Source organism: Lissotriton vulgaris, chromosome 8, assembly GCF_964263255.1.
Source record: "Lissotriton vulgaris chromosome 8, aLisVul1.2, whole genome shotgun sequence".
Classification (NCBI taxonomy): domain Eukaryota; kingdom Metazoa; phylum Chordata; class Amphibia; order Caudata; family Salamandridae; genus Lissotriton; species Lissotriton vulgaris.
The window spans coordinates 511348645-511364874 of NC_141696.1; the positions used below are offsets into that span (position 1 = coordinate 511348645).

At 46.4% G+C, this 16230-nt stretch overlaps 1 protein-coding gene across 2 annotated transcripts in view; it reads left to right on the forward strand.

Annotated features, from left to right (window-relative positions):
* Positions 1-16230, forward strand: part of CTPS2 (CTP synthase 2) — a 1454337-nt gene that overhangs the window by 355637 nt on the left and 1082470 nt on the right. For both annotated transcript variants that reach the window (XM_086934328.1, XM_086934329.1), the window contains exon 6: positions 2583-2666. In XM_086934328.1, the coding sequence (XP_086790454.1) occupies positions 2583-2666 (84 nt within the window). The remainder of the gene's footprint in view (positions 1-2582; positions 2667-16230) is intronic.

The following is a 16230-nucleotide window of genomic DNA, read 5'->3' on the forward strand; positions in this document are numbered from 1 at the left end:
GGAAGAGCTCATTTGCAAAGACAAATGTCAGAATTAAAACAAATAGTGTTTCATCAGATGGTATGAGTGTCTGTTTGCATGTCCTCATTTCTAAGCAATGGTTGGCATTGTGAGAAAGTGACTCTATTTACATGGTCACACAATTGTTTGTGGTCTGATGCTATTGGTTTTTGAACTCTGCACGCTGGGTTACTGCTGTCCCGATTCTAGTGTAGGGTATCTGACCCCTAAAGGTTGGTAACATTGGCTAATCCCCAATTAGCAAACTAAACTTTCTAGTAAGTACATAGTGTATGGTGTAAGAAAATACACAGTGGCATAGAAAGTTAAATACGCGTAGTGTGCCATTCACAAATATGGCAAGGAAGTTAGCTTCAAGTCTACATGGTTGCCTGACAGCTGCAGATTTAAAACCAACATGTTAACCTGTTAAACTACCTATTTTTGACAGGAAGAAACCATGCTTTTAACTATCATGTAAGTCACTCCTACTTTAACCTTGTAGCCCACAATGTAGGTTTCTTGTTGCTTAAGAGTGGAACATGTAAGAATGTAATGTTTGCATGGTCATACAGACTAGCCTCAAAGAGCAATTTTCAAGTTAGGGCTGTAGCAGGTTCTATGAAGAAAAAGCTAAAGTACAGTTAAGATGAAGATTGTGTACCTTTGGTTTGGAATACGTTAAATAGATAGGTCAACTACTTTTTTTCAGCATTTCATAAAAACCCCATTTAGTGGTGAAGTTGGATGTTTGAGAAATATATAGGAAAATTAACTTTTAAAAAGTTATAAATTCCCTGCCTAAAACTCGGTTGTCTAGTTAGCTGTAGCCTGCCTACAACTAGCTTGTCAGTGCTGCTTTCATCAGGTGTGAAATACTGCTGTCACAGCAAAGGCAATAGCTTGGGCTTGGCAGGATGGCTTGCAGGAGGAATTTGACAACTGATTCCAAGAAGGGCAGTTAAGGAGGATCCAGGAACTTTGGGCCTGATTCACAGAACTAACTTAAGACAAAATCCTAAACTTACTACTTTTGGTATTCACAGAAGTTAGGATTTTGTCTTAAGTTTGTCTTAAGACAGACTTAAGACAGACTTAAGACAAAATCCTAACTTAAGTCTGTCTTAAGTCTGTCTTAAGACAAACTTAAGACAAAATCCTAACTTCTGTGAATACCAAAAGTAGTAACTTTAGGATTTTGTCTTAAGTTAGTTCTGTGAATCGGGCCCTTAATCAACTTGAGAGACTGGGGGAACTGGGGAGACTGGAAGAAATTATCAGCCGATATGTGATTCAAATCTGCACTTTTTGGGACTAAAATGACTAAAATCCTTAGATCAATGCACAGCTGATTTGGGTGGCAGACACAGAGGTGTTTCAATAACTACTCTTTCTACATCCACTGTGAGGCCATGAAATAGATGACATCTTGATCCCTGGTGGTACCCCACTGGAACACAAAGTGTTGTCAGAGGCATTATCGAGAATCATAGTTTCGTCCGCATATAAAAATCTACTTTTTATTGCCCCCGGGGAACTAAATATTTTGATCAAAATCGGTAGGAGATTCAGGGGAAATGGGGGATATGCAATTTGAAGAGGCATTGCAATTTCCTTGTAAAATGACTGACAGGGGCAGTGTTAGACTGGTGCAGCACAACCTACTGCAAAGGTTGCAGTGTGCATTCATTAGGTTGAGACAAATAGGGATATTAGAAAGAGATATCTCTTAAAGGGGCTGTGGTCAGGTCGGTAATCTCTTCCACATTATATGGCTGTGTCTTCAGTTGATGGTGTAGGTGACTGTCTGAACTCTATATTAAATAGAGCGCACACTCCAGAAGCTAAACTCATGCGTCTGGGAATATGGCTTGAGGATGACAATCCCCCGTTATGGTATGATAGGAAGTTATATAGCTTGGGTTTAAAGGTTGCCCAACGGGATATAGTTTGATTCTAGGGCAGCTTTGAAGTTCCAATCCTAGCAATATGGCACTCTATTTTCTGGAGCACACTTGCTAAGAAATGAATGAATGATGGTATAGGTATCCTCTCAAGTTTGACAACGTCTGGGGTACTTGGGTATGCGATACAGAGAGTACCTGAGGGAGAGTACAAATTGACGGTCTCCAGGAGCATGCAAATAACAGTGGGTGGATCCCTTCTGAATTAAACCTCCTTTAGGCTTCTCCTTTCCCCAGGAATTCAAATCTCCTACTGCTTTCTTTTAGGTATCATAGAGTTGTGTTTCTCTTTTACCCAGAACCTTGAAACAATAATATGGCTGTTTTATGTATCCGTGTGCATGGAGTTGATATTTAAGGCAATTTTCATGAAATCAATAAAAAATATTTTTTAAAAGAATCAAGAGATTTTCATATCTTTTAAGCATGTATCCTCGGAATGCATGATTCAATAGTTTAGATAGCAGACGGCGTGGAGTAATAGCCACTGTAAATCTTTTTTATAGTCTCTAATTTAATATTACAGAAACAAATAATTTCTATGCTCTTGGTAAAGCCAGGTATTGCCCTAATTCTTTGGATACTAAATTCTTTATTTTTTTTATCTTTTATCCTTAGCCCACAGCCACAGGAGAGCAGAAAAGTAAACCAACACAAAACAGTGTCCGGGCATTAAGAGGCCTGGGACTATCTCCAGATCTGGTGAGTACCTACAATCAATTTCAACTGCTATTGTTTGTCACAAAGGCAATTCTTTCCATTTAACAGAAAAAAATAAAGATGGCATGTTCTCTTTGTACAGTCCAGTGTATGTCTTCAGCAGCCTGCCTTTTCCATATAATAAAGCAGGAAGGCAACCCTAAAGTGACACGATGGGGGAAGATTGCTAGCACTAGTTGTTTCTAAGGCCACTTTTTCTAAAACAATAACTATTGTTTTCTGTCAAATCTCTAGTTTATGCATAGTTGTGTAGATCATTTTTTATCATGATGGTGGAATAATGTATTAAACATATACAGTATTTTATCCAAGTAACAATGGTCTGTTAATTTTTTTATTCATTTATATGATATGCCTGGTGATTCTGCGAATTTGTAACAGCATTTTATTGCATATGCATAATTCCAGATTGTTGGATTTCAATTATTTTGGATGCTTTTTTCTTCTTCGGTTTATGTTGTTCACTGGTTTGAGCAGAAACTCTCTCCCAGGAACTTTGAAACTGGGGCGTGCTGCTGCCACAAGACACTTTTACTCTTCAACCTTTCTCTTTCTATTCTGCTGGGTTTTTGCATGCGAGGTATGTGCATTTGCAAGCATTTTTCACCTGGAAAACTACTTGCATATGCTTGATTCAATTGCACGTTTGTGAGTGCTCACCAGCTTCTGCAGGGGGGCTTCACCCAGCAAAGGCCACAAACTCTACCCTGCAACTGGATTTGCTCACATGACGTCTACCATAAAGGTAGAGTTTTGGTATGGATAATCCCCTTTTGTGGGGGTCAAAATGCACCATTTATATTTATGTAAAGCATGGGTTGGAGTGCGCTAGAGGGCGGGCTAACAAGGTGGACGCACTGTAGTGAGGCACTGTTCGCCCTGGAAAAAACATCAATCACTATCCTATGTCCAACAGAGGTGATTTCACTGAAAACAAGAAGACACTCCGGCGGACAGTCAGGAGCAATGGCGAGGCCCACAATTACCGAGCTGGAGGCAGCGACGGTCTTGATATGCGCTGAGATCTACTGCGGCTTGTGAAACTAGCCATGAACAACCGGGCTGAGAGAGGCCCAGAGATGGGGGCCTGCTGTCGCCCGGTCCGCGGGTTATCGTGTGCGGATGCAGAAGCACTGACTCCATGCAGTGGGGGGAAGACTTGTGCCACGCAGCAAGCACCAATTACGCCGCAACCCCAGCAGTGTCACAAGGCCGGAGAGGGGCTCCTGTGCTCAAAATCCACACAGGGCTTCAATGCGACCTGGACGCTGGACACGTTACGCAGGACCGAGGGAGGCCCGGGCACTGAGGCCTACTGATCTCTGAACTGTGGCACAGCAAAAAACATGCAAAGCCGTGGAGATATCCAGCAGGGAGAGAGGCCAGGTGACATCAAACGAGCAGCAAGTAAGTCCCAAGCCCTACAGCGTAGCAGAGCTCAAGGGACACCCCCGCTGCGAGTCACAGGCATTCCTGGGCCTAGAGCTGCTGTCACGCTGACACCCTGCAACCGACCGCCGAGCGGACAAAGGGAAGCGATCCACACGCCACCGTTAATGCTGCTTCTCGCATCTGCTTGTGTGCCTTAGAATTATTCGCAAAACAAACAAGATGATGGACGAAATGTTGCACAATGGCAAAGCATTCACCCCCAGTCACAGATCTGGGTTTATTCCATTGTTATTTTGCTCACCAAGCCACCCCAGTTCAGGCATGGCCATATGCAAATCAGTCTTGACCCTGTGCCTCATGGGAACAGTCCAGCCCGAACTGCCAAACCATGTCTTTCCTGGACCGGAATCAAGCATCCTAGGACCGGTTTCTGGCAATCAGCTGTCTTCAGCCAGGATAGCTTGACTCCAGTGGCACAGTGAGCAGGGGACCCAGGTCTGGGCATACCCTTCCCACATAGGGTGAACAGCAAAGCAAACAAAATGATGGACAGAATGTTGCACAATGGCAAAACATTCACCCCCAGTCACAGACCTGGGTTTAATTAATTGTTATTTTGCTCACCAAGACACCCCAGTTCAGACATGTCCATATGCAAATCAGTCTTGACCCTGTGCCTCATTGGAACAGTCCAGCCCGAACTGCCAAGCCATGTCTTCCCTGGACCAGAATCAAGCATCCTAGGACCGGTTTCTGGCTATCAGCCGTCTTCAGCCAGGATAGCTTGACTCCAGTGGCACAGTGAGCACGGGACCCAAATCTGGGCATACCCTTCCCATATAGGGTGAACAGCAAAACAAACAAGATGATGGATGGAATGTTTCACAATGGCAAAACATTCACCCCCAGTCACAGATCTGGGTTTAATCCATCGTTATTTTGCTCACCAAGCCACCCCAGTTCAGACATGGCCATATGCAAATCAGTCTTGACCCTGTGCCTCATGGGAACAGTCCAGCCTATCTGAGCATACCCTGCCAACATAGGGCGAACAAAGCGATACCAAAGGGGATGATGGACAGAGCGCTCAAGCAAATTAAACACTCACCCCCAGTCAACTGATCTGGGTTTAATACATCATCATTCTTTAGCTCACTCCACCACCCCAGTTCAGACATGGCCATATGCAAATCAGTCTGACACTGTGCCTCATGGGAACAGTCTTTTGATTTTCTCATGCGCTCCGTCCATCATCCCCTTTAGTATCGCTTTGTTCACCCTAAGTTGGCAGGGTATGCCCAGAAGTGGGCCCCTTGCTCACGTTGTCACTGGATTCAAGCTAGCCTGGCTGATGACGGCTCACTAGCCAGAAACCAGTCCCAAGATGCTTGTTTCCGGTCCAGGGAAGACATGGCTTGACAGTTCGGGCTGGACTGTTCCCATGAGGCACAGGGTCAAGACTGATTTGCATATGGCCATGTCTGACCTGGGGTGGTGTGGTGAGCTAAATAGCGATGGATTAAACCCAGACCTGTGACTGGGGGTGAATGTTTTGCCATTGTGCAACATTCCGTCCATCAATTGTTTTTGCATTAGTCAACCCGAGTGGGACGGGTATGCTCAGACGCGAGTCCAGTGCTCTCCATGCCACTGGATCAAGCTATCCTGGCTGATGGCGGCTGATAGCCAGAAAACGGTCCTAGGATGCTTGATTCCGGTCCAGGAAGACATGGTTTGGCAGTTCGGGCTGGACTGTTCCCATGAGGCACAGGGTCAAGACTGATTAGCATATGACCATGTCTGAACTGGGGTGGTGTGGTGAGCAAAGAAACGATGGATTAAACCCAGATCTGTGACTGGGGGTGAATGTTTTGCCATTGTGCAACATTCCGTCCATCGCTTGTTGTGTTTTCAGAATTATTTGCTGCATTAAAACACTTGTCAATGCCCGAGACGGGTAGGCAAAGCTCATACTCAACCCCGGTCTCCGTGCCGCTTTTGACTCCTAGGGGCAGGTAACAAGCTTATGACTCACCCTCAAGTTTGTTGATAGAGGCAGCCAAGATATCGGGCACAACAAATGTGGAGATGCCATCTATGCAAGTGCAAGGCGATGGATGAACAGAGTGCGTCAATATAAATAATTAATTAAGCAACGACACCTCCCCCGCCATCTTGGAATGGCGCGAAGCGCGAACGCCCGTTAACCGCCACTTAAACACATCCAAATCACTAAAGGCGGTGAAACACAGCGTGGAAAGCTCAGTTATAGCCTGTGAGACTGCACACCAGTTGCATTGCAGCGGAGAGTAAACAGACTTCCAGGGTCCCTCACAGCAGCTGTGGAGATAGAGCATAGCGCACTGTTGGCTGCAGGACTAGAGTGTGAGGTACTCCAGGGGCGCATTGAATATCATCTAGAGCAGCGTTTCCCAAACTGTGGTCCGCGGACCCCCAGTGGTCCGTGAGACATTCCCAGGGGGTTCGCAGGATTAGAGTGCTTGTCGTCGTAGTGAAAAATGAAACGCCCATGCGTCCTCACAGCACACAAGAGCTGTGAATGTTGGCGCGGGGGCGGCCAGACCACAACAATACATTCTGGAGGCGGGGGCAGCGAATGAGCAGTGGGCAGTCAGGGTGAAGGACTGGGTTTTTCTAAGACCCAGCGGTGCCAGGGATAACACCTAAAACCTTCGTGGGTAACCTGTTCCGGCGTGCAAGTGACAGAGACACGGGACACTTCCTTCCGCGTCAAAGATTCGAGGTTTATTACTGCAGGGAACACAGAAGTCACAAGAAGTACAACACGTGTAGGTTCTAGGAGACTGTTTCGAATTGTATCTGTGGATCGCTCTTTTTATACCGTTTTTCGTCATAGGATAACATGATGAACAAAAGAATACAACCTGGTTCCCACAGTAAATGTCATAGAGGGTCGCTTTCATGTATTCAGGGCCCGGAACATAATTACAGTAGCATTTGGCAGTTCACAACTGTAAAAGTACATCTTCCCACCATTAGTACATTCCGTTCGGCTGTAAACGAAGAGACAGAAACAGGTGCAGAGGAAGACGAGGATAGCGAACAGATCGAAGAATGTGAAAAAGGGGGTGGTATCAGGAAACACGATTGCAGGGATCAAAGGAGACGTGCCTAATGAATGCACAACTGAGACAATAGATCGGCACGGCAAGATGAGCCTCGAGCGGGGCCATCTGCCTTACAGTGTCATCCCCCTCATCATAAAGACACCCTCAAAGGAACACGTGTCTTCCGCAAGAGTTTGGGAATCCCAGGGTCACGAAGCGGACAGCGTCCGTTCGCAGGCTACTTGAGGGCAAGAAACAAAGTGGATGCCGTATCTAAAATGGAACCCGTGGGTTCAGATGAAGAAACCCACGAAACAAACGAACGGTTTAGGCTAGCATAGCGAAAACGCGTACACCCACTAAACTCGTCATTTGCGGTTCATAGATACCAGACTCGACTATATTCGGGCGAGTCGAAAACACCACTTACAATTGTCACGGAACCTCAGACGCTCCTTTTGCCCTCATGTAGGCAAGCACTAGTCGGAATCAGGTTCGATCTCGATATTCATCAGACCATGTAGGTGTTGCTGCAACATTATTCTATCCATCAGCTCTTCCTTGGTAACAGGCGGCCGCCTTATACACGTCGTAGCACAGAGGCCACATAAGGCAGGACCACACTGCACACAAAGACAACACGTGAATAGGAATGCTGCAACAACCCCAATGATCATCAGAATCTTCCAACCCCAAGTCGACATCAGGCCCCAAAACCATCCTAGTAGCGTCCAATCTCCTACGTCCACGTGTATTGACTCGGAGATCTTATGCAACTTCGAGATGGCTTGATAGACAGTCAGAGCGTTGTCAGGAATGAAAATACAACAGCTCGAATGGATCACCTTACATACTCCACCTCTATCTGCTAAGACGACGTCTAAAACCATACGATTTTGTAACGTCATAAGCCTGTCCGCCTGAAGCTCTGCTGTGATATTGCCAAGGGCACTTGCAGTGATATTAGCGGTCGATTCCACCACTCGAGTCAACTGTCTCAGGTTCCTACTATTGATCATAGGTCCCCAAAACGGCAAGAAACCCTTGAAGAAGTCTCCTGCTTCTTGACCGGCAGTGTCCTCTTTGCTAATCACACCTCTCACAACTCTGGTCTTGTGATAATCTGAGGCAACCGTAAAAGTCGGTGGCAGCAAATTTGCAATATAACAGGTGCCCAAGAAATCAAGGGGCAACCATGTATATGCACGGTCGTAACAGACAAAGTACGTACCCTTGGCAGTCAGGAGAACAGGGGAAGAGAGCATTGGTAAAACATACATTTCAGTGCAAGCACTCTCCCCAAGGTGAGCTCTCGGGCTTCGGCCACGACCTTTCAAACAGAAATTACCAAGGTGGGGTACGATCCATATTGGAGATGAAATTTTGAGCTGTCTATCACCCACTAGCACACTATACTCATCCTCACTCAGATCCCTATAGGCTCGCACCTCTTCCTCTGGGATAAGCGATGGATCAAAGATATCCCTATCTAAATCAGCAATCGCTATGGCCAAAGACTTAAGGTACGGGCCGGGACCAAAGTGTGGAGAACGTGGCTCTCGATTGGGGAAGGAATCTAGTGCGCTACGAAACATTGTTTGGAATGCTCGAGCTGAACCATGGGAACTATAAGGAAGAACCAAGTACGGAATTCCCTTATCGGTGGTATGTGGCATTAACCCACACACCCAACAATTGGTAGTGCTCATCACCAACTGATGCTGATGAAGGAGCTGAACGAAGGAATTGTTCATAAATTCCGCACGTCTAACCTGCTCGTGTTGTGGTGGAATGTGGAAAGAATGAGGAGAAACAGTGGAGGTAGTTTTAGGTTCAGAAGAAGGGGTAGGTGAGGCAGAAGGCAACAATGACTGTATCATGTAGTACACCCCACCCACCAATAACGAAGAAACAGTTAGGAATAGAAGAAACACCTGAAACATGAAGCATTTAGTACGTGCAATTCTATGCAGTTCGAATCTTTGAGCTTGAGCTTTTTCCAATTCCGACAGCTTCGAGAAAGCCATCCTCTAAAACCGTCCGCGACGTTCTTGACGCACTTCGTTCTGTGTAGCAATAGTCAATCCCCAGGAGTTCCTAGGAATCGACGGTCTACAACCTAGTGTCAGGACCTACTAACCAGAAGGAAGTACCCTCACGGCCCTACGGTCCACCCGGATGTAAGGTACTTTAATTAAACAATATATACAAAATCTCCTAGCTGTGGAAACAAATACACATATGCAGATAAAGACTCAAAATTTACGAAAATTGCAGTTATTCAAAAGTGTTCAAAGTGAAGAGTGATAATGGGGTAACGTGAATGTCAGGGGAGAAAGCAAAAATATTTTTTTTATTTGTCTCTGGTGTTGGAACGGAGAAAATATCTGCTTCTCCCAGGACGAGTCTGATCTTCAAACAGTTGGTCAGATGATGAAACAAAATCCTGTCGACCAGACAATTGTTCAGATCTTGAGTCCTCCGATGACAAATGTTCAACAGTATCGTCCGGCTGCACTGAGGTATCTCCGACAGGCTGAGCATCGCTGAATGGGACAAAGTTCGGTACAACCTCAGCTTCAGACGAAGCGATGCCCTTCCTCACCCACGAGTCCGCTGGCAAAGGTATAGGTACCTTCTTGGTGTGGGTGGCGTGCACCCACTGCTTGCGACCCTCCAAACGAACAGCAGTTCTTGTGGCAAGGAGCACCTGGTAGGGTCCGATGAATCTTGGCTCAAGATTTCGTTTTCGGCCAAAATTCCTCGTAACCACCCAGTCTCCGGGCTGGAGCTGGTGGCCTGGACCCTCCGTCTGCGTCGGCAGTGCTTCAAAAACCTGTTGGTGAATTAACCTCAGTTTAGCAGTCAGATCATGACGATAATCGATCAACATTGGGTACTCAAGATCAGCGAACACACTGGGTCTAGGGACCCCCCAAACATTGGCAGGACGACCGAAGACAATCTCATATGGGCTAAGCCCTACTCGAGAGTGCACAGTCGCCCTAGTTGACAGAAGAGCTAAGGGCAAAGCGTCAGGCCACGAGAGACCAGTCGTAGCCTGAATCTTCGCGAGTTTAAGTTTGAGAGTTCCATTGTATCCCTCAACCAAACCTGCCGACTGGGGATGATTGGCGCTGTGGAATTTTTGTGTAATTCCAAGGCCCTTACACACACTCTTCATCACACTCCCCACAAACTCACTTCCATTATCAGACCATACAATCCGTGGCATTCCATACCGAGGAAAGTATTCCTTCAGTAGGACTTTTGCGGTGGACAGGGCAGTATTGTCTTTAAGAGGGTAGGCTTCGATCCATCGGGAGAATGCGCAAACCACAACTAAAACGTATTTTAAGTTATTGCATCGCTCCATATGGATGAAGTCCAACTGAATCACCTCAAAGGGACATGAAGGAGGAGCAAAGTGGCCAGGGGGTGTAGGAGTTCTCTTACCAGGATTGTACATCATACATATCATGCAATTCTTGACCAATCTCTCAGCACACTTAGCGATACCATCATTCTTCCATACAGGGGACAACAGCTTACAAATACCTTTCGCACTAATATGTGACAAGCCGTGTGCCATCGTCACAACAGCTAGCACATATGCATCCGGCAACATCCATCTCTTATTCTCGGACAAATCAATCCAACAGCCATTCGCATCCAGCTTTCCCGTACTCTCTTTCCACCTGGTCTTTTCAGTCTCAGTGGCCTCATTCTGAATCGCTTTCACACTCTCAATGGTGTCTTCGCACATACCAGCTTCTGCAGACACCTTACCGAACTCGTCACATACATTCTAGTTGTAAGGTTTCTTGCAGTCTCCTTGGCAATCTCATCAGCGAACGCATTGCCACGACCAACATCATCCATCACCTTACGGTGTGCACTACATTTAATAATCGCCACCTGCTTGGGCAATGTAAGTGCAGCCAAAAGATCATTCACAAGCTGTCCATGCTGAATCTTTGTACCATGCGATGTCATAAAACCTCTCTCTCTCCACAAACGTCCAAAACTGTGCGCAACACCAAACGCATACTGGCTGTCCGTAAACACATTCACCCGTTTCCCTTTCGACAGAGCACATGCTCTGGTTAAGGCAATTAGCTCCGCTGCCTGTGCAGAATTCTGATTCAGTCTCGCAGTCTCCACAACCGTACTCAACGTCACCACAGCATACGCAGTCGTCACATCACCATTCGGCAACTTAAAACACGAACCATCCACATACAAGGTACCATCGGGGTCTTCCAAAGCAGTGTTTTTTAGGTCAACACAACCTTTTGTTTCCTCCTCAGTTCGTAAGTAACAGTCATGGGGTGCTACCTCGTCTGACTCCATATTGATTGGCAAAAAAGTCGCCGGGTTTAGGACATTGCAGCGCTTTATTTGAATGTGACTTGCCAAAAGCGTCAACTCATAACCAGACAACCTTGCACTCGTCAGATGTTGAGTTTTCGTACGATTCAAGAGAGTGTCAACTGCGTGCGGAACCATCACCGTAAGCGTATTATCCATGACCAATCCTGCAGATTGTCGGATGGACACCGCAGCTGCCGCTGTTGCTCTCAAACAACTCGGCAATGCTCTAGCTACTGGGTCCAAGGTCGAGGAAAAATATGCACATGGACGCTGCTTACCACCGAATTGTTGCGTCAAAACACTCAATGCACAACCTTCCCTCTCGTGAACGTTTAGTGTGAATGGCTTACTGTAGTCAGGAGTACCTAACACAGGAGCCGAACACAACGCATCACGCAGTTCAGAAAAACTTTTCTGACATTCTTCCGTCCATGGCAAAGGAGTTGGAACATCCTTGCACGTCAGAGCCACCAATGGTTTCGCTAGCAATGAAAAATTTGGAATCCATTGCCTGCAGTATGACGTGATACCTAAAAAGGCACGCACATCTCTCTGAGTTGTTGGCACAGTCATTCGAGCAATCGCTGCAATTCTCTCTGGGGTCAACCGTCTTCCCTCCTTTGACAATAAGTGACCTAGATAGGTTACTTCTTGGCAACAATATTGCAGTTTAGAAGGTGACACCTTGTGATGTAAGTCACAGAGATGTTGTAACAATGACACCGTAGCAATTTTGCAAATGTCCTGAGTGTCCGCAGCCACCAATAAGTCGTCTACATATTGGATCAAGGCCGCACCGGCCGGCAATACAAACGCATCAAGTTGGCTCTTCAAGGCTTGGCTATATATCGATGGACTCTCACAGTAGCCCTGAGGAGCGCGTTTAAACCTAAAGCTGCGGCCACCTAGAGAGAAACCGAAAAGGTCCCTGCTCTCCTCAGCAATCGGAATGCTAAAGAAAGCATTCTTCAGATCGATCACTGAGAACCAGGATGCAGATGCTGGAATCAGAGTCAGTAAGGCCGTAATGTCGGGCACCACAGGGAACTGAGGAATCACAATTTTATTCACCTCCCGTAAATCGATGACAAAACGATAAACAGGAGGCTTAGATGGATCAGTGCGTTTCAAAATGGGCAGCACAGGGCTATTACACACGTTTCCCCGTGTCTCCTCAATAACATCTTTTCCGATCAAATCGTAGATGATCGCTAACAACGCTCGCTCACCATCAAGGGAGATACGATACTGGGGAATGCGTGGTAAACGCACATTGGATTTCAAGTGAACAACATATTGAATCCGCAAAAAACCCTACTAAGGAACTTTTTTCAATATATAAAGAGCTGACGGTGCCCACCAGACTTGAGGCTCAAGACACATACTCTAATGAGCTATGTGATGAGATTGCGGACTTCTTTGTGAAAAAAGTAGAGCTAATACATGCCACTTTCACAGCCAGCTCTCACGACTCTCAACCCATAGTGAGAAATGCTCCCGTTACCAAGCTCCAGCTAACAAGTTTCTCAGTCCCTAAGAGATCAGACCTGCTTTCCATCATGAGAGGAATTCATTCTGGATCCCCTCGGGACGTAATCTCCCCTAACCGTTGTACAGGAGTTCTTGATAGTATGATCGAGCAGATTGAACAGCTTATTACTCTCTCTTTTCAGGAATGCCATGTGCTGGAGGCCTGGAAAACCGCACAGGTTATACCCCTGAAAAAGAAAGCAAATATTCATATCTCCCAACTACAAAACCTCCGCCCTATTTCCCTCCTCCCTTTTTGCGGGAAAGTTGTGGAGAAGGTTGTGAATAAGCAACTTATGAAATTCATCGAAGAGAACTACCGTCTTCACCCTACCCAGTCTGGATTCAGAGCAGGATATTCAACTGAATCCGCGGTCCTCTTTTCCACTGAACGCCTAAGACAACTGGTTGATGGAGGGCAGACAGCAGCGTTGGTACTTTTAGATCTTAGTGCAGCATTTGACACCGTGCTGCACTCAACGCTGCTGTCACGCCTCTCCGACATGGGAATAGAAGGTCCAGCCCTGGAGTGGATAAAATCCTTTCTGGAAAATAGGAATTTTCAGGTGCATTGCCCTCCTTACAAATCATCTCCTCGTAAGTTGAGGCATGGGGTTCCACAAGGCTCAAGTTTGAGCCCTACACTGTTCAATATTTATATGGAGCCTTTGGCACATATTGTGGAATCCTATGGTGTGGATGTCGTCACATACGCTGACGATACCCAATTAATAATCCAACTCGCCAACAACCAGCCTGAGGAAGCCGATAACTTCTCCAACTGTATGCGGGCTGTGGCAGGATGGATGAACAGCAACTGCCTCCGCCTAAATGGCGATAAAACGGAGTTGTTGGTGGTCGGTAAGGCCTCCTCCATTTGGTCGCAGGATTGGTGGCCAACGGAATTGGGGCCAATCCCCCGCCCAGCAGAGGCTGTCAAAAACTTGGGAATCATGATCGATGCGGAGCTTTCCTTTAAGCAACAGATTAATAAAATCACTGGAAAATGCTTTGGAATATTGAAAACGCTCCGCAAAGTTCTCGATCTGCTCCCCTTCGGTGCCAGGAAGAAACTTATCCACGCTCTGGTTACGCCACATCTGGATTATGGTAATGCCCTTCTTCTTGGCCTGAGCAAAAAAGGCATCCAACAGCTACAGGGTGTCCAAAATGCCGCGGCCCGCTTGGTACTCAATCTTCCACGCAGGGCATCCGGTAAGACAGCATTGCGTATACTTCATTGGCTCCCCATTGTGGAGCGCATTAAATTCAAGGCACTATGTATGGCTCACCGTATTGCCCAGGGAAAAGGCCCCAACTATCTGCAAAGACTCCTTACTATTCATCGCCCCACCCGAAATCTCAGATCCGCCGGAGTGATGTTATTCCAACTTCCCCGTGTTCACAAAACCAGAATGGGAGGTACCTCCTTCCGCTTCTTGGCTTGTAAGCACTGGAATAGCCTTCCCCTAAACCTTCGAATGGAGCCCTCCGAAACGAGATTCAGACAATATTTAAAAACTTATCTCTTCCCCAAATAATTGGTTCCCCAATACTTTCTGTCTCATCTGGGAGTAGTAGCATTTCAGCGCGGGGACACACCGTCTTAGGTGTAACCAGGCACTTTAAAAATGGTTTTATTATTATTTATTATTAAGGGGAGATGTCAAGCAGACCCACGTCATTAGGGCCTGTTGCCCACAAAGATGCAGGAAGAGAACTCAATTCCGGTGGGAGCTTATCAATGGACAAGTACATAGGAGAGATAACTCTCTCACCCAATGTAAGCTTTACTCCCGCAGGAGAACAATACAGAGTCGCATACAGACGTTTCAGCAAATCCAGGCCCAAAAGATTTTCACCCCAACCAGTAGTCAAAATCAAAGGAGCTTGCAGCTCACGAGGCCCAATTGTAAGGGGCAAAGGGCGCGAAACCGGATTGCTAACAGGGGCGCCAGAGAATCCAACGGAAACATTTGTTAAGCCAGACAAAGGTGCGCCAGGGAGTTTCGAATGCATGATGGAACTTTTCGCTGCACCAGTGTCCAACAGAAAAGGCTCAACTACGCCCGAGGTGGTAACTGCGACGTAAGGCCCTCTCTGATCAACCGGAACTGATACTACTCCTTCTCCTTGTCTATGGCTGTCCTAGTAATTACCGTCGTCAGTACCCTGATCGACGTAATAATCATCCACATTGTACTGTGCGGATCTGCCTTGCGATGATCCACGATGATCGAAACAATTGTTAGAATCAGAGGAATTATTAGAACGATCATTTTGATTTTGGGTGACACCACGACCTCTACCTCGTGAAGCCTGTTGAAGACCACTACGACCTCCTCTAGATGAATTACCACTATTTCGATCACGCAAAACTGGACAATCGAATTTCAAATGACCCTCGCCTCTACAGTAGGCACACTGATTGTACCCAAGCATAGATCTCTGCGAAGAAGAGTCATTCCGCGATTTTGACCTATTCGACTGTGACTGCGATCGGTTCCGCTGCTGCGAATCATTCTGATTCGAGCGCGGAGGATACGCTTGTTGCAACAACACTTTCGATTTGAGCTCTTTCGTCTTTTTGTCTGCACGATCATTTTCCTCTTTCTCTCTATTCTCATAATATTGGGCCGTAGCTAATATCTGAGCAGAAGTGGAAACAGCCCACGCACTCTCTGAATTATTTAATTTGTTGCTTAGATTCGGCAATAAATTCGACACAAATTTGTCCACAAACAATCTCTGACCTCCCTCAGTGCCCATATCTTGACCACTGTGATCGATGAATGCCTCCTCAAATCTCGTAAAGAAATCAGAGACGCTCTCCTCCTTCTTTTGCTTGCAAGCGGACAATTTGTCCCAGTTAACTTTCATAGCTGGCATAAGCGTTTTCATAAGGGTAATTATTCTCTGAGGCAAGGCCGTAATTAACTGTTCGGGCTTAGCCCCACCGACCTGCAAACCGTCCGCTGCTGTAAGTGCAGCCCAATCACCCCCTAATTCAGCTGCATGGTCTTCGTGACGTATTTTCGCCCATACCGGTTGCGGTACAACATTACCGAACAACATATCAATGTCGGCCAGATTAATCACCGTCGCATCCACTAGCTGAGACAACTCTTTATAGTACCCGGCAGGATTCTTTCGAGGGTCAG